Below are 19,473 nucleotides of genomic sequence, written 5' to 3'. Positions count from 1 at the left end.
TAGCAGAGAGAGAGAGAAAAAGAGCTGATGTTCTATAAATCATAAAAAACTTCTCAAACTATAAGCTCCATTCTATTAGCTCATTATTATCCTCATAGGTTAAGCTACTTCTCATAAACAGTGAGAAGATTAGACTCCCTACAGAGTGGAAACAGGCCTTTCAGCCCAACAAGTCCACACCAACACTCCGGAGAGTAACCCACCCAGACCCATTTCCCTACGTTTACTCCTGACTAATACACCGAACACTCTGGGCAATTTAGATGGCCAATTCACCTAACCTACACATCTTTGGATTGTGGGAGGAAACCAGAGCACCCTGCAGAAACCCATGCAGACATGGGCAGAACTTCTCACAGACAGTCGCCAAAGGCAAGAATCAAACCCGGGTCCTTGGTGCTGTGAGGAAGCAGTGCCAACCAATGAGTCACTGTGCTGCCAAGTGATTAAGTGATGATTCAATACAAGTAATGAACACATTCAATTTAAATTCAAATTGAGCCACAACAGAATTGTCAAATGATCACAAAAAAAATCAGTTACTTCAGAAACAAAATTGTGCAGTTAGTCCATTATGATAATTACTTGAGTCAAGTAATATGAAATATTCTTTACTTACTTTGAAAGGCTTTGTACATAGGGACAAGGTTGCTGGTAAATACAGCTTCAAACTGATACTGTCCAGATTTCAAGTCTAGATAAAAAGCAGACATGTTTTAATGTTAAAAAAATGAAGCTTGGTGCAAATGAAAACACATTTGCCTGGATGATTTTACTTCATTAAATGACAAAACCAGCACCAACTGGGACTGATATCCTTGCAGGGTGATTTTCTATTGTTGTTGGGATGTGTTTAAATCAGCTTGTCAGGGCATGGGAATCTGAGGAGTAATCCAAATTAAAGGTAGTAAAGTTGATAGCAATTATTCAAAAAGAAACAAAATAAGCAAAGCTGATACTCTAAATGCAGAATGATGTCAAAAATAAAAGTCAAGGGCACTTTGCCTGAATGTATTCACAAGGTCAATGATCTGAAGACACAAAGAGACGTCAATGGGTATAATCTAAATGCTGTTATAGAAACCATAGCTGCATGGTGACCAGGACTGGGAAGGAATATTCAAGGGCATTCAAAATTTAAGAGGATATGTCAGGTATAAAGGGAGGCAGAGTTGCACTGATAATAAAGGACAGGACCAGTACATTAGTGAGGAAAAGTCTCAGATTGGAAGAACTGTGCGGAATCTGTTTGGGTGAAATTAAGAAATAGCAAAGGGACAGCAGAAACTGAATTAAGATATTCATAGCCTACCAAATAGTAGTGGTAATGTTTGGCATGGTATTAATTAGGAGGTGAGAGATGTAGCATTAGCTACACAGCTATCATGGGAGATCTCAATCTGCATATAGTTAAAAATCACACAACACCAGTTTTTGTCCAACTTGTTTATTTGGAACCACTAGCTTTGAGTGCCGTTCCCACAAACACCTCATGAAAGACCAGCTCTCCAAAAGCTAGGGCTTCCAAATAAACCTGCTGGACTATAACCTGGTGTTGCGAGATTTTTAACTTTGTCCACCCCAATCTAACACCAGCACCGCCAAATCATGGCAATCTGCATATAGACTGAGTAAGCTAACTGAACACAGCCTCAGAGTGAAGGGATGACCATTTAGAATTGAGATGAGGAGAAATTTCTTCAGTTAGAGGGTGGTGAATCTGTGAAATTCATTGCCACAGAAGGTTATGCAGGCCAATTCATTTAGTGTCTTTAAGACAGAAATAGATAGATTCTTGATGATTAAGGGGATCAAGGCTTATGGGGAGAAAGCAGGAGAATGGGGTTGAGAAAAATATCATCCATGATCAAATGGCAGAGCAGAGTTGGTAGGCTAAATGACCTAATTCTGCTGCTATATCTTATGGCCCTATGCAGCTTTAAAGCTGTGAAGGATGAATGTGCAAGGGATAGTTTTCTAGAGCAGTATGTTGAGGAGGCAAATATAGGACATGCTATTTTAGATCTAGTGTTATACAAGAAGGGCAAATTAATAATTTTGTTCTTAAAGAACTTCTGGGGATAAGCAACCATATTATGAGAAAATTTTACATTACAGTTGAAATAGAGGTAGTTTAATCTGAAGCAAGGGTTTTAAATTTGAATATGGCAAATTATGGAGACAAGTGGCAGTAACTGGTTGAGGTGGATTGGGAAAACGCATTGAAAGGCATAATTTTACCTAGGCAATGGATAGACTTTACAGAGCTACTAATGACTTATAGCAACTATACATTCCTTCCTGAAGCAAAAGCTCAAGAAAGTTCAACAATGGCTAAGAAAGGCAACTCAGGATTGCATAAAAAAAGGGCCAATATGGTTGTCAGAAATAGCAATAATTCTGAGAATTGGGAGATTTACACCATATAAGAAGCTGATAAGGAAAGGAAGAATAGAATACGGATGCAATCTCACAAGACATGAAAATGGTCTGTCACAGCTTCCGTTTGCACATAAAAAGGAAACTTTTGGCTTAACCATATATAGGTACATAACAGGAATAGTCAAGAGAATTTTTTAATAAGGACTAGAGAAATGGGAGAGAAGTGAAATGATTACTTGCTATCTATTGTCACTGAGGAAGATACCAGAAATTTCCCAGAGCTATAGATTCAAATGGCAACAGAGGATCAGTTGTTGAAGGAAATTAGCAGTAGTAAGATGGCTGTGCTGGAGAAATTGGGGCTGAAAGTTGATAAATTCCAGGACTCGACAGGCTACACTCCAGAATGTTGATAGAGGTGGCAATAATGCATTAGTGATTATCTTTTAAAATTCTCCAAATTCTAGAATGATTCCTATGACATATTCTATTGAGGAAGAATGATTTTAGGAAGGGGATAAGTCAACCATGGTTAATCAGGGAAAGCATTAGATAGAAAAAAAACACGAAAAAATTACTAAGCCAGAGAGTTGGGATATTTGTGAAACCCCGCAGAAGGCAACCAAAAAAAATCAAATAAAAAGAGGAAGAAAACAAACTGGAAGGGTAAACTTAAGTTAATTCAAGATGGACAGCAAGAGCTTCTTTAAATAAATAAAAGAGAGGAGAAGCCATAGTGACCATACGACACTGAGAGAATGAGGCTGGCAAAATAATAATAATGGGGAACAAGGAAATGGTAGAGGAGTCTTCACTGTTGAAGACACTAATAGCATCCCAAAATTACTAACTATTCAATGGGCAAAAGGTCAGGAAATAAATACAGTCATTGTCACTAGAGGAACTAAAGACTTTTAAATCCCCTGATCCTGATGAGATGCATTCTATGATAGTAAATGAGATAAGTGTAAGATAGCGAATGCCATTGGTTGTAAACTTCCAGGAATCTTTGGACTTTGAATAATTCCCAGAAGATTGGAAAACTGCCAGAAACTTAATTAGAAAGGGTAGGAGACACAAAATAGGTAACTATAGGTCAATGAGCTTAACATCCATTATTATAAAGTACTTAATAGCAAAGCATTCAGAAATGCATAATATGATCAAGCAGACATTGCTTCATGAAGGGGAAATCATGTCTGACAAATCTAAGAAAATTCTTTGAGGAGGTAACGAGCGGAAAAGATAAAAGGAAAGTAGATAAAGGGGATGTAGTAGAAGTAATATATTTGAGTTTTGCAAAAAGCACTTGGTATGGTGCCGCATATTGGCTATTTAATAGAATAAAGCTCATGATATTAGAGGTGGCATATTGCATGGAGAGAGGATTGGCTAACTAATAGAAGACAGCGAGTCTTAGAGGGGCGGGGGGCATATTCAGGCTGGCAACCTCGAAGTAGTGATGTGTCACAGGGTCCAATGTTAGGGACACAATTATTTACAATAATATATCAATGATCTGGATAAGGAAATGAACATACTATCGCTATGTTTACGGATGACACACAATTAGGTGTCACACAATGGTGTGGATGCTACAAAGACTCTGTCGAGCTATGTGAATGGGTTAAGTGAGTGAGCACAAACTTGGCAGATGGAATAGAATGTGGGAAATGTAAGGTTCTGCATTTTAGCAGAAAGGATTGAGGAGCTGAAAACTATTTAAATGGAGAAACACTACAAAAAGCTACAAAAATACAAAAGTGGGCGGCACGGTGGCACAGTGGTTAGCACTGCTGCCTCACAGCGCCAGAGACCCGGGTTCAATTCCTGCCTCAGGCGACTGACTGTGAGGAGTTTGCACGTTCTCCCCGTGTCTGCGTGGGTTTCCTCCGGGTGCTCTGGTTTCCTCCCACAGTCCAAAGATGTGCAGGTCAGGTGAATTGGCCATGCTAAATTGCCCGTAGTGTTAGGTAAGGGGTAAATGTCGGGTTTTGGGTGGGTCGCGCTTCAGCGGGGCGGTGTGGACTTGTTGAGTCGAAGGGCCTGTTTCCACACTGTAAGTAATCTAATCTAATCTAAACAGAGGGATTTGGAAGTTCTCACGAAGAGCTAGCATATAAATTCAGCACTTAATAGGGAAGGCAAATGAAAAGTTGGCTTTTAAGTCAAAGTAATGGAAAATAAAACTAGGGAGATTTTGTTATAACTGTACATGGCGCTCAGCAGTCCATAACTGTAACACTGAACAGTTTTTGAATGCCTTATCTAAGGGAAGAAATACTGGCATTAGAGGTAGACTAATGAGAGGGTTCTCTAGACTGATCCTAGTATGGAGGGATTGTCTTATGAGGAAAGGTTGAGAACATTGAGCCTGTTTTCATTGGAATTTCGAAGAATTAAAGATGACCTTTTTGATAGAAGGTTCTTACAGGACTTGATACAGTTGATGCAGAAAGGGTCTTTTTCTCTTGTGGGAAAGTCTATGAACAAAGGGCATTATTTCAGAAAAAGGGCTCATATATTTAATACAGACATCAAGAAAAATTTCTTCACTCAGGTTGGTCAAGTTGCAGACTCCTTTACCACAGAGGGCTGTATTTGTTGTGTTGTTAAATATATTCAAGGCTGAGATAGACAGTTTTTAAATCAGAAATGGAATCAAGGATAATAGGAAAATGACAGGAGAGTGGAGTTGAAGAGTATCAGATCGGCCATGATCTCACTGAATGGGAGAGTAGACAGGATGGGCTGAATAGCCCACTTCTGCTCCCACACTTATGAATAGACAGGGTAAATACAGGTTAGATTTTCCCCTGGTTGGGGAGTCTCGAAAGAATGAGCACAATTTAAAAATAAGGGATTTCCACTTTGGTCCATGATTAGGACAATTGTTTTACTCAGAGGGTGGTGAATCTTTGGAATTTTCTACTCCATTGGCCTGTGGAAGCTCAGTCTTTGAGTTTATTTCAAAGTTCAGATAGAAAGATTTCTGGTTACCAGTGTACAGGGTTAGAAGGATAGCATTGGTGAAAGGCATTGAAGTGTTCAATCAACCATAATTATATTAAATAGGGAGGTAGGCTTGATGGGCTGAATGGCCTTATCCTGCACTAATGCTCCTGTGTTCCTCTGATGACAGAATACTGACTTTGACTGACAGTAATATTCGCAATGTCTGAAACACAAGGTGTCATAATACTATTTCAATTAAAGCTATAATTGCAAAGATTAGTTTTCTTGTTGAATGTGCATTTCTGGTTTGGGCCTCAAAATGGTTTAGATTAATTTTACTGGCAGGCAGAAAGGACTGGCAGGGCCAATAATGTTTTTTTATATACAGATAGTAGAGATCAAATATCAGAGTCAGCCACCCCTACATAGATATGATGGGCCAGAATTAGTGGGAACCTTTGGAAAACTACCCCCATTTCCATTTCTCCTGTTTGTTGCTGTCAAACTGCATGAAAATGGGCATTGAAGCCAAGGGAGGGAAGAAAGGTCAACATATCCTGAGAGCTTTAATTTGAAACTGCAATAAGATGTAATGCTTTTATCATGTTGTGAAACTTTTTCAGGAACAGCTGAATTCTGCGACTGAACAACATAGTAACAAATCTTAAATTCAACAGAAAAATTACAGCAACAGAGGCAAACAGCAGCAATCCATCGCATGCTTCAGCTATTATGGAGTAACAGCAACTCTTCTTATTTACAGGATATCTCATTTCAGGTGTGAAATAACAGATTGAGCAAGTTGTAATGACCCTCTAGATAGCTCTAACCAAAATCTGAGGTATTCAAAAAGTTATATGTAGTTTGGACATGAATCAATGCTACACTTACTGGGTGGATAAAGGAATCCATAAGTTATGTCCTGATCTTCATTAATGTATGAAGTTTGGTTTACGGTAGAAGGAATTCGAACATCAGCAAGCACACAGTCTAAAATGTTTGGTAAAGGAGCAAGTGAATTTTCCTGTTAGTAAAACAAAATAAAAACCATAATGTGCAAAGAACTTTCAACAATAAATCAAACACTATGTAACATTAAGAATTTCACTAGAACAAGCAGGCAGACTTCCTTTCAGCTCTTTATCTATATTTTTTGGTTAGTGACAAAGTGCAAATGCACTTTCTAACAGTTGCCACAGACATGTGCATTTCTATCTTATAAATAAGTCTATTGATAAATGCAAGGTACACCCAGAACCTTTATGTTTGGCCTGGCCATATTTTTCATTTCTAAGCCACATAGAGAAATGGGAAAAACAACTAACTGCTGGATGACCCATAGTGTAGTGTGGCAGTAAATTGAAAACACACCATCACTTGATGTTTGGCTTGATAACTAAGAGGAGCAATAAACAGCTCTATGATAAATCAGTATTCTTTGATGTCCTTTCTGCTATCAAAATAATTTTAAAATTTCATCATTCTCACATTGCAACACCTTCAGAAGGTACCAATAGTACATCTAAAAAACATAGGAAAGAGGAACTTTATGAAATCCAACAATGTTATAAATCCAACCCTAAAGACCTTGAAAATTACAAAAATAAGACAATAAAACATAATAAAAGCTGCAACTCATTCAAAACAACTTTCATTATTTCTGCTTCTCGGCTCCAAACAATGCAGAGAGGAACACTAAACCTTAGTTACTGAATATTGATGTTGAATACATACGGAAAGTGTTACACAGAGGAGGAATCTCCTGATTTCAGTGATTAAACAGAATTGCCAAATACCTCTTCACGTTGATATAATTCATATTGCTCAAAATATTCCCATTACGTATGGCATTTACTTTAACTAAAGAATAATGTGCAGAAAAACCTACATCCTCTGGTTGTTGAAGCATCTGCCACTGAAAACAGTTTCTCCTTACTTAAGAATTTGAACCACCATTTGGGTAAAAATTAAATGACCAGAAATAATTAAAAGGAATTTTCACAGTGAAAGGAAATCATTTTTGGTAGTGATTAGAGTGTCTCAAACAGTATTAGAGTCATACAGATGTACAGCACAGTATTCTGTCACCTCAGCAAATTTTGCAAGGTTGAAGCTCAGTCATATTGTCATGATCCCTTTTCAGTGTGTTTGGGTGTGACATTGTCAGAGCAAGTAAAATTACTTCAAAACATCTCCAGTAGAAATTTCACTGCACCAAATCTCCTTGCAATCTTCTCTGCTTTAAAGAGACCAAGTTCAGTTTACAAAGCCATTCCTATAGCTGAAATGACAGTTGAATAATATATGTGGTGATATGTAATTCCTAATGTAAGAATGCAATTATAATGAAGTGTCACCCATCGCACTTACATAGTTCCTGAGCATTTATGTCTTTCCACGATATCAAAGCTCAGTCCGGGGGTCTGTAGCTGAGGCAGAGGGAGCATTCTAAGTGGTGGGTCTGGTGACTCAGGGTATTTGAAGCTAGAGGTGAAAGAGACCTGTCACCTTTGGACTATTCCAAGAGAACAGTTCAGGGAGACACATGTATGATTCCTCCTCTGTCTGGGTGCCTCCTCACAGCACCTTGTCTCCTCGAAGGGAAGGGGCTCCTCGAGTGAGGTCAAGGTCTCTTGTCCCCCTGTCACCATGCCACTGAGGGTGAGCTCCACTGGCTAAAATCGATTGTGTCGCCGGATCTAATCTAGAAAAGGCTGCTGCTGAAGTGAAAGTATCTGAGCCCCTGGAGGGTGCAGGAGAAAGCTTAGTTGGTGCATCCTCTGAGGTATCTGTGGTTTCTTACTCTGATGTGGAGGAGACCCTGAGTATCATTGCTGCCAGCATTAGGGAACAGACGTAATGAGTTTTGTACTCAGGATAGAATCTTGTGTACATTAAAACTATATTCACAGTGATGGCATTGGTAGAGCAGCATAACAACCCAACGAAGCTCACTTGATTGTCTCAACATGGAGGTACAACACCTGCACACGAGCAGGCTCAAATCTCTCCTGTAAACTCAAGGAATTTTCTCTTCTTAAATTCTCAAATGTCAGTCATAGAAAGTGATGACATCACCTGGGAATGCGGGATTGAGGGAAGATACTGAACAATACTGAGCACATTATATTAGTCTGGCTGAGATGTATATGCAATCATGCAGTTAGAGTGAATGTGAATGAGACAGCAGAGAAGATGGTGGCGGCCCTTACCCTTGCAGAGAGTACAAGGTCAATGACCTTCTCAGGGAATTGCTGGCCGTCCCTCCTCAGTGTCAACACTGCATTATTTGGACTGCTATTTCTAAGGCTTATTGTGAAGATTAGCTATTTCGCAGTGCTTGAACTGGAGTGGAGCTGCAGTTTAAATGAGGGGTCTGTGATGTGACCACTTTCACCTCTGACACTACACCTCACATTGAGAAGGGTGCCATGGACACCAGATGTATATTTAATGAGGTGAAAATTGACAGAAAAGCTACCCAAAAACAATATTTCCCCAAAATTTGCGAAAATTCAGTCACTTTTTTCTGTTTCCAGGTAAGTTGCATGACATTTTGTGTGATTTTTGCCTTCAAAATGGCTTTTCACCTGATGAGGCAATGCTTATTTTATTTCCCACAACACAAGACACTTATTGTGAATATCATGGATATCATGTGAATATCAATATTGAGCAGACATTTATTACAGCTAACTCTTACGGAAAATATTACGCACAACATCCTGCTAATAATAAGCATATCTTGCTTCAAATGATTGGAGATAAGATGGACTTGAAACCTTTATACAGTCCAGTCACATATTATGACATAGTGATAATTTCATCAGCATATCTCTTACAGATGTAGTCACATACTGGTCATAAGACATAACACAACAAAGTTGATTATCTCCAATAGTTCTTTTTTTTATTTTTAAGTCACAATACCTCCAGCTCTTTGTCAAGTTACCACATGAATCTTCTATCAGGTGTTTAGAGACAGCTATTACATCATCCCATTTGGTGGACCATGTTGTGTAAATACAAGAGGGATTTTAGAGGAAGAAACGCTTGAGTTCAGATTTTTTGGTTTGATTTTGAAGTATGGGGGCATGTTAAGTGACGACCAACGCGACATCTCCAGCAGTGAGATAATTCACTATATTTTGCACGCCTACTGGCTCAGCAAAAGATTGGGCTCCTCCTGTACAGCAGACTCAACATTAACCTATCAGCTGTCAGTTCCTAGCTCCAAACAACTGTGCCAATGGTCAAGGCCCACTCCAGTAAGGATTCAGTGGGGAGAAGGCAAGTCTTTCTTTTTCTTCTTCTTATGGGGTGGGACCACCAAGAGATGAAGATAAGAAGCAACAGCAAACTGGTGGTTTTAAAGACCACCCTTTTGCTTGCCATCCATACCTTCTATTACTCATAGACTGGGGCAGTTGGACATCACTCCCCCCAACCCCCTTCAGATTCAGCAGGTAAGTTGCTGACTTCCTTTCTTGCCTGCTGGGGAAGCAGATAATAAAGGAGGGGGTAAGTCGAAATCCTTAACTAGCCATTAGTTGAACACTCAAGGGCCTTATTTGCTTGCAATTAAGTCTCCAATAAACGTCCTCCCCCAGTATTTAATTGCAGGGCTGGCATGAAAGAGGCAAGTGTCCCATCAGTCCAGCTCACTCAACGGTTTCTCCTTGTCACCTCTCTGACTACGAGAACGTGAGGACTCCAGATGCTGGAGTTCGAGTTGAAAAGTGTGGCACTGGAAAAGCACAGCAGGTCAGGCAGCATCTGAGGAACAGGAGAGTCGATGATTCGGGCATACGTTCTTCACCAGCAATGTGGGGTTGAGGGGTATGCTGAGAGATAAATAGGAGGGTGGGAGTGGGGGTGGGGGCAAGTTAGCTGGGAAGGCAATAGGTAGATACAGGTGGGGGGTAGTAGTTACAGGTCGAAGGGGAGGGTGGCACGGATAGGTGGGAAGGAAGATGGACAGGTAGGACAGGTCAAGAGGGCGGTGCCAAGTTGGAGGCTTGGATTTGGGATGAGATGGGTGGGGGAGGGGAGATTAGGAAACTGGTGAAGTCGACGCTGATGCCATGTGGTTGAAGGGTCCCAAGGCAGAAGGAGAGACGTTCTTCCTCTAGGCATTGGGTGACTAGAAGTTGGCAGTTGGCGCTGCTCCCTCATCAGGTGATTGTGGAGGTCAAGATCATGCTCACAAAATTTATAGCCAAAGGAGTCCAGTGTCATGGAGATGTGATGCAGTAAACAACCTTAGGTTAAAACTTTCATCTTTTAGACTGGGATAAGTTGGTTTCTGCTCTGTTCTTACATAAATCCTAGAACTTTAGATTACTTACAGTGTGGAAACAGGCCCTTCGGCCCAACAAGTCCACACCGCCCCGCCGAAGCGCAACCCACCCATACCCCTACGTCTACTCCTTACCTACACTACGGACAATTTAGCATGGCCAATTCACCTAACCTGCACATCTTTGGACTGTGGGAGGAAACCGGAGCACCCGGAGGAAACCCACGTAGACACAGGGAGAACGTGCAAACTCCACACAGTCAGTCGCCAGAGGCGGGAATTGAACCCGGGTCTCTGGCGCTGTGAGGCAGCAGTGCTAACCACTGTGCCACCGTGCCGCCCACTTTAAATTACATTCTCGAGATAGCACAGCTTTTTAAACAAGAGGTGTGAAGTCTGTCGGTGTCCCAATGCTATGTCAGACTGACAAACCCTCTGTATAGAGTTTTACATGGATTCATGCAATTTTTCAGCAAAATAAAATGTAATTCTGCAAGAACAAGTTCCCCCCATAAGCTGATATGCGTGCGCATGTAGGAGAAGCGATAGATTGAGTGTGCATTTGAGTCAAAAAATTTCACGAATATAAAGTGATCATGTGCTGTATTTTGGAAAAGCAAATCTTAGCAGGACTTAGACGTTTAATGGTAAGGTCCTAGGGAGTGTTGCTGAACAAAGAGACCTTGGAGTGCAGGTTCATAACTCCTTGAAAGTAGAGTCACAGATAGATAGGACAGTGAAGAAGGCGTTTGATATGCTTTCCTTTATTGGTCAAGAGTATTGAGCACAGGAGTTGGGAGGTCATATTGTGGTTGTACAGCACATTGATTAGGCCACTCTTGGAATATTGCATGCAGTTCTGGTCTCCTTATCAGAAGGATGCTGTGAAACGTGAAAGGGTTCAGAAGAGATTTATAAGGATGTTGCTAGGATTGGAGCATTTGAGCTATAGGGAGAGGCTGAATAGGCTGGGGCTGTTTTCCCTGGAGCATTGGACGCTGAGAGGTGACCTTACAGTGGTTTATAAAATCACGAGGGGCATGGATAGGATAAACAGACAAAGTCCCCTCCCTCAGCTGGGGAAGTCCAGAACTACAGGGCATAGGTTTAGGGTGAGAGAGAAAAGATATAAAAGAGACCTGAGGGGCAACTTTTTCACACAGAGGGTGATACATGTATGGAATGAGTTGCCAGAGGATGTGGTGGAGGCTGGTACAGTCACAACGTTTAAAAGGCATTTGGATGGGTATATGAATAGGAAGAGTTTGGAGGGATACGGGGGCGGGTGCTGGCAGGTGGGACTACATTGGGTTGGGATACCTGGTCAGCATGGGCGAGTTGGGCCAAAAGGTCTGTTTCCACGCTGTGCATCTCTATGACTCTGTGATTTTTGTGTCTTAAGAATCAAATCAAAGTATGTCATGAAATATAACTGATTATTCTCATCAAACTTGTTTCATTTAGCATGTTGTTATCATAGTGATTAATGAAACTAGTAATACTAGAACATGCAGAAAAGAAGTACTTCTTAATCAAATTTGCCAAGGTAATTCAATAGTGTTTGGTTTTAGAATTGAAAGGATATAGTGTTTTGTATATTTAGGTGAGCAAGTGTTTTAAATGAGATATTTTCTTTGGATTTTGAAGCTTGTGTTCACCTTAGGGAGGCTAATGGAATGCTGTCTTTTACTATAAGAGGAATTGAACATGAAAGTTAAGATGCTATGCTTCAGTTATGCAGGGCATTGGTGGGACCACATTCAAATGTTGTGTGCAGTTTTGTCTCCTTATTTAAGGAAAATGTAAATATGTCAGAGCTGATTCAGAGAAGGTTCATTGAGACCTGCAATCAGTTTTCTGAGGCAAGGTTGGACAGACTGGGCTTGTTTCCACTGGTGTTCAGAGAGTGATGAGTGACTTGATTAAAGTATATAAGATTCTGAATGGATGTGGAAACGATGTTTTCTCTTTTGGATGAGTCCAGAACAGGTTGAGAAAGCATTGGCTTAGGATTAGGGGTTGCTTTTTCAAATAAAGGAAATTCTTTTTTTCCCTGAGCATCATGCAACTTTGTAATTCTCTACCTTAGGAAACAGAGTCATTGAATATTTACAATCAAAATATTGGAAGGAGATGGGAATGCACTTTTATTATTCACTTTATATGCATTGTTGACAAGGTCCCCTCTCTGAACTGACATCTTAAATAAACTGCAAGAGATTTTACTTATTCTGACAAATTTTGATCATATCTTTACATATATGGTGTGATCTGCCATTTTGACATACTGTCCTAATTATGTGGATCACTGTGGGAATTCAGTCTATGCACCTCTACAGAGACACCTTGTATATGATACGTGGAATTTGGAGCACAAACCGATCAGCCATGATCTTAATAGTGTAGCAGGGTTGAGGGGCTGAATGGTATACTTGTGGAATTCATATTTTGATAGTTATTCTTGCTGTTTGACAACAAGGATTATGTTTAGTGGCTTGGAGATGTAGTGGTCAGCGAAGAAGGTTACCTCAGAGTACAACGGGATCTTGATCAGATGGGCCAATGTGTTGAGGTGTGGCAGATGGAGTTTAGTTTTGATAAATACAAGGTGCTGCATTTTGGAAAAGCAAATCACAGCAGGACTTATACACTTAATGGTAAGGTTGCTGAATAAAGAGACCTTGGAATGCAGGTTCATAGTTCCTTGAAAAAGGAGTCGCAGGTAGAAAGGATAGTGAAGAAGGCATTTGGTGTGCTTTCATTTATTGGTCAGAGTAATGAGTACAGGAGTTGGGAGGGTATTGGGAAGATGTTGTAAAATTTGAAAGTATCAGAAAAGATTTACAAGGATTTTGCCAGAGTTGAAGAGTTGAGCGATAGGGAGAGACTGTATAGTCTGGGGCTGTTTTCCCTGGAGCATCGGAGGCTGAGGGGTGACCTTGTAGAGGTTTATAAAATCATGAGGGGCATGGATAGGATAAGTAGACAAAGTATTCTCCCTGGGGTGGGGGAGTCCTGAATAAGAGGGCACAGATTTAGGATAAGAGAAGAAAGTTATAAAGGGGACCTAAAGGGCAACTTTTTCATGTAGAGTGTGGTAAGTGTATGGAATGAGCTGCCAAAGATAGTGATGGAGGCTGGTACAATTGCAACATTTAAAAGGCATTTGGATGGGTCTATGAATAGGAAGGGTTTGGAGTGATATGGGGGCCAAGTGCTGGCAAAATGCGACTAAATTAGATTACAATATCTGGTCAGCATGGGTGATATGGACCAAAGGGTCTGTTTCTACGCTGTACATCTCCATGACTCTATGTTTTAAAAAAACATGCCTTGCTTTAAGGCACAAATGTCTAAAAGGAACAGCAAGAGAGCCAGGGCCAACAAAGGAAACTAAAGATAACGTTTTATGAAAGAGAGAGGCTTAGATAGCCATCAAAACCAGAGGAAGCCAGAGGATTGTGACAATAGTAGAATTCAACAACGAAAGACAAAGACATTGAGAAGGAGAACAGAATAGGATTGTAAACAGGAAGGAAAATAAAAATGGATTGTATCAGCTTCTATAGGTATGCAGAAAGTGAAATGATAATTAACAAAGCCAACGAGAGTCTGTTATAAATTGAGACAGATAATTGATAACAGCAAGTAGAGAAATGACCGAGAAGTTAAACAAGTACTGTTTCTGTCTTCACAGAGGAAGACACGAGAAATCTTCCTGAAGTAGTTAAGATCCAAGGATCTAATGAAAGTATGGAATTGAAGGAAATCAATTTTTTTTAAAGATGTGGTATTGGAGAAATTAATGGAACTTAAATTTAACACTTGCATTTTACAGCAAGAATACAATAAAATACAGTGAAAAGCTTTCACTTGTTGCCATGAAATGCCACCATTTTGAATAACTTAAGAATAAGGGTAAAAAGAAAGATATAGCTTGAAGAGAGTCCATCAGTCATGAGCTAGCTTATCACTGTCAATGACACCGACACCACCATCTCTATGCCGCATCTACACCAGACCCAACCAACACTGAAGTCGCTAATCCTTAGGGACAATTTTTGCCGCTGGGTTAATACTCCACCACTGCCTACTCTGGACCAACCGATGTCACAGAGGCGTCTCTCTCCACTGGACCTTACTCAATGATTTTGCCATGGTGCCCTTCTGCCACCACTTTGTCACTGCCACCAATGCTGGACCCAAGTGGCTGATCCTTGGGCACTATCCTTTACTGATGTCCTCTCTGCTGATTGTAGCAGCTGCCGATTTCAGGTCCTGAGCTTGCTTTGGAACTGTAAGTAGGAGCTCACTCTCCTCTGTACTGGGCCCAGCTCGAGACCATTTGAGATTTGTATGCTGGGTCCATGCACTAGGTTCTCACTGTACAAACTCAGGACAAGGTACATAAGTAAGAAAAAAAGAAAAGAGATGGGAAGAGGAAAAAATAGCAAAGTGGTTAGAGTGGATGAGCTTCAACAGAGGAGCCCTACTCTGCCACCATCATGGACCCACAGTTAACCTGTTGATAATCAGTAAGTGGAATAAGCAGGGGAGGTAGTCAGAGAGGTCAAAACATGTGGCGCTGGAAAAGCACAGCAGGTCAGGCAGCATCCGAGTAGCAGGACAGCAGACGTTTGGGCATAAGGTTTTCATCAGGAATATTGGAGGGTTGTGGTGGGGGAGGGGAGTTGGGGGGAGGGGGCTGGCTAGTGCTCCAAATAAACCTATTGGACTATAACCTGGTGTTATCATTTTTAACTTTATCCACCCCAGTCCAACACTGGCATCTCCAAGTCATAAGATCAGAGAACAAGAGCAAGAAGAGCTGAAACATGAGATTAGTTTGTTGCGTGGGCTAAGGGAACAAAAAGCAATTGAGGAATACTCATTGTGATACGAAAGGAGGGCTGAAGAGAAAAGTAGTGAAAGTGATGGAATGCAAGCAGAAAGGGAAGAAAAAGGCCCCAGTACCTAAAGAATGGCAGGAATTAGAAATAGCGTCGGACTCAGAGCCCGAGGGGGAATTATTGAGAAGCAGAGTCGGTAAAGGGAAAAAGGGTCAACAGGGAAGGATGCTACCACTCCTTATAAAAGAGTGGAGAAATCCACAATATGTTCCTTGGTGAACTCAGGATCTGCAAAGGCTGAAGAATGCGCTGCCCAGTTTACATGAGGGAGCAGGAAAGTGGATCAGGGCTTTTGAAGATGAAACCACAGAGCAATTGCTGGCTATAGGAGACTTGAAGGCACTATTGGTAGGGCTCCCAAAGCTAAAGGAAATAATGGTCCAAGCCAATATGAAATATGTGGCAGACAATCCAATGATTAATGGAGTCGGGTTTGATCGAGTGAGACAGAATGTATGACAGGCCTTAAGAGACTGCTATTCACCCAAAATGGACCCCCGGACTCTGAGAGGGGATCCACTGGGAGAAAGTGAAAACCCGGCTTTTTATTTAGAGAAACAGTTAAAGAAGTGGAGGCTGGAAACAGAGCAATCATAGAGACTAATCAGTTGCTGACCACAATGTTCTGAAATTTCATCATTGAGGCAATGCTCTCACAAGTCAGGTCAAGGCTGGAGGAAGTGGTGGGTCTGATATCATCAATGAGCCACCAGGAATTTAGAGATCATGTAGCTCATGCAGTTGAAAAGTTTCAAAAAGACAAAGAGAAACTATTTGAACAGCAGGAGGAGGTACAAAGGAAGCTGGCACAAATGCAGCGCAAAGAGCTTAAAAAGAAAGAAAAAGAGAAGGCTAAAAAGGTGTTGCCACAGTAAGCACCAACACAGTAATCAACACTGGTGTGAACCAAGTGCCGGAGCAAGGGGGGTCCTATCAGGTAGCCAGACAGGGGCCAGAAAGTCCCATGCCAGCAATGGAGGTTTTTAGAGAAGCTTTCCCACAGGTGACGTACCCGGGGCAGGGCAGATTTAAACAACAGCCTAAACAGAACTGGAATCCCCAAGGACAGGGACATAGGAATGGGGGACTAAGGTACATGATAAATAATCAAGGGGGGGCCAGAAATGATGTGCTGGGGTTGCCATTAACCAGGCCACTTTAGGAGGAATTGCCCTTATTCGATTGGGCCCTCTCTGCCCCACAGCGAGGCTAGACGGCGGGAATCCCCAGTGGCCACTTCCCAGACACCCACAGGCCCAGTTAACCCGTATGGGATGTGTTAGGGATGCCCTGAGAACCTGGGTGGGAAGGGGCACTACCCTATAGTAGCATGGGAGGCTGATCAAGAACCAGTAATGCAAGTTAATGTAGAAGGGCGGCAGACACTGGTGCTGATAGATACTGGAGCTACATACACTTGTGTACAGCCGCGGTATGTCTCTCACCTTCCCATGTCAAGTAAATTTGTTAAAACTGTAGGGTTCTCAGGGAAATCACAGTTAACCCAATTTACAGCTCCAGTAAGATTAGAAATGGAAGGTAGGGTGATAGTTCTGCCAATATTAGTGTCTAAAGACATGCCAATTAACTTGTTAGGTAGGGATGCTTTACTACAGTTAGAGGTAAGATTGGAGTGCACACAGCAGGGCTTGGTCATAGAAAAGACCAATACACAATTAGTGATGCAAGAAGTTAAAGATGTTAATGTTTATTGGATAGGGGATATAGCAAGTGATATTCAAGACATTTGGGGGATGTGGGAAGCAGAAGTGTTGACGATGTTGACTAAAGCAAGATCACCTAAGTCTGAGCTGCACTATACAGTGATATTTGATGAGTCTCAGGATGAGGTGTTAGAGAGGCAGCGGCAGCAGGAAGTCACTGCTCTGCAACATTTGGGAAGTGAAGCAATAGTATTAGGGGAGCAGGGAGTGATCCTGCAAATAGAGAGAAATGCGTTCCTGGAAAAGTGGTACCAGGTGCCGCACCACATGTAACCTTACTGATAAATAAGGGATATCAATCTAAAGACTTAGGACCTATGGCCAGGCATGTAGAAACAGTCAGGGAATGGCATATGCTCACAACAGGGGTTTGGGAATCTGGGGATGGCAGCTATATTAAAATCTGAGCATGCTGCAACTTGACAGAGAATCCGAAGGAAGTCAAGGTAACACCCCAGCGGAGCACGCCAGTGACAGTGGGGGAAGGTGATCGATATGGTAATGAGCAATTGGATGCATTACCTGCCACTTTGTGGTCACAACATGATACTGATATGGGAAGAGTAAAATCAGCTAGCCCAGTGGAAATAAGGTTGAAACCAGGAGCTGGGACAGTAGCGAAATTTCTGACGAATTAAGTTATCCTAAGGTTTGGTATACTGTTGGAAATTAGTTCAGGCAATGGGTCTGCCTTCATTCAGAAAGTAGTTAAGATGGTGCTGCAGTCTTTGAGAATCAAACAGAGATTTGGGTGCACGTATCATCCGCAGTCACAGGGTATGGTGGAAAGGATGAATGGGATACTGGAAGCCAAATTAAACAAATTCTGCACAAGCACCAACCTTAATTGGGTTGATGAGCTGGCACTAATGAGTTATCGCATGCAGACTAACCACATGACCAACCTATCACCGCATGAGATGCTCACAGGTAGACCTATGCCAGTGCCCAGGTGGAGAGGCCCATATGAAGGGCCTAGCTTGGAGTGGTTAAGCTTAGAACTTGAGCAATATAAGCAGCAGCTAACTATGATACATGAGACTATCCACCTGCAGGAAACACAAAGGGTACCGACACCTGTCATCGAGGAAGGACCTATTAAGCCCGGGGATTGGGTGTATGTGCTGGTTTTCCGAAGATGCTGGAATGAGCTGAGGAGAGAGGAACCTTTCAAGAGTGACTAAGGCATCATCTACTGCCATCCAAGTGGAAGGACGACACATATGGTACCACCTTAATCACTGTACTAAAGCTCTCCCACCAGCACAAACTAACTCTAACACTGAGGTAAGTGGAGCTGAGGCCGAGGAACTTGGACACGGGCAGGCCACACAGGAGGCTAGTACACCTCAGTAGGGTTCCGAAAAAGGTACAGGTGAAGTTCTTGGGGAGGCTGATCATTCTAAAAATGATTGTGATGGAGATGTGGAGCATGGTTCTCCTGGCACCGGGGATGGGGAAGGCATAAGGGATGCCCCTGATACCCCCCTCTCTGATGCCAGGCCTGCATACTCAGACTTGGAGACCATTAACTTGGCAGACCTGGAGTGGTAATAACAAGGTAAAAACAATGACTGCAGATGCTGGAAACCAGATTCTGGATTAGTGGTGCTGGAAGAGCACAGCAGTTCAGGCAGCATCCAAGTAGCTTCGAAGCCTTTTGCCCGAAACGTCGATTTCGAAGCTACTTGGATGCTGCCTGAACTGCTGTGCTCTTCCAGCACCACTAATCCAGAATCTGGAGTGATAATGCCAGGGTCACTCAGGCTGGGAGACAAAGACGTATTTGAAGTGCAGCTCTTGCTGCCAATAGACAATAGACAATAGACAATAGATGCAGGAGTAGGCCATTCTGCCCTTCGAGCCTGCACCGCCATTCAATATGATCATGGCTGATCATTCCTAATTAGTATCCTGTTCCAGCCTTATCTCCATACCCCTTGACTCCACTATCTTTAAGAGCTCTATCCAATTCTTTCTTAAAAGAATCCAGAGACTGGGCCTCCACTGCCCTCTGGGGCAGAGCATTCCACACAGCCACCACTCTCTGTGTGAAGTAGTTTCTCCTCATCTCTGTCCTAAATGGTCTACCCCGTATTTTTAAGTCGTGTCCTCTGGTTCGGCACTCCCCCATCAACGGAAATATGTTCCCTCCTGCCAGAGTGTCCAGTCCTTTCATAAGCCTATACGTTTCAATCAGATC

The 19,473-nt window shown here is 41.9% G+C and overlaps 1 protein-coding gene across 1 annotated transcript in view; it reads right to left on the bottom strand.

Moving 5' to 3' along the window:
* Window positions 1–19,473, bottom strand: part of LOC140462927 (ectonucleotide pyrophosphatase/phosphodiesterase family member 3-like) — a 146,083-nt gene that overhangs the window by 9,319 nt on the left and 117,291 nt on the right. The window contains exons 19-20 of the mRNA XM_072556428.1: window positions 6,229–6,361; window positions 620–694 (exon numbers count right to left, since the gene is read on the bottom strand). Coding sequence (XP_072412529.1) covers window positions 620–694; window positions 6,229–6,361 — 208 coding nt within the window. The remainder of the gene's footprint in view (window positions 1–619; window positions 695–6,228; window positions 6,362–19,473) is intronic.

Source organism: Chiloscyllium punctatum, chromosome 3 (genome assembly GCF_047496795.1).
Source record: "Chiloscyllium punctatum isolate Juve2018m chromosome 3, sChiPun1.3, whole genome shotgun sequence".
In the NCBI taxonomy this organism is placed as follows: domain Eukaryota; kingdom Metazoa; phylum Chordata; class Chondrichthyes; order Orectolobiformes; family Hemiscylliidae; genus Chiloscyllium; species Chiloscyllium punctatum.
This window is presented reverse-complemented; position numbering and strand designations above follow the sequence as displayed.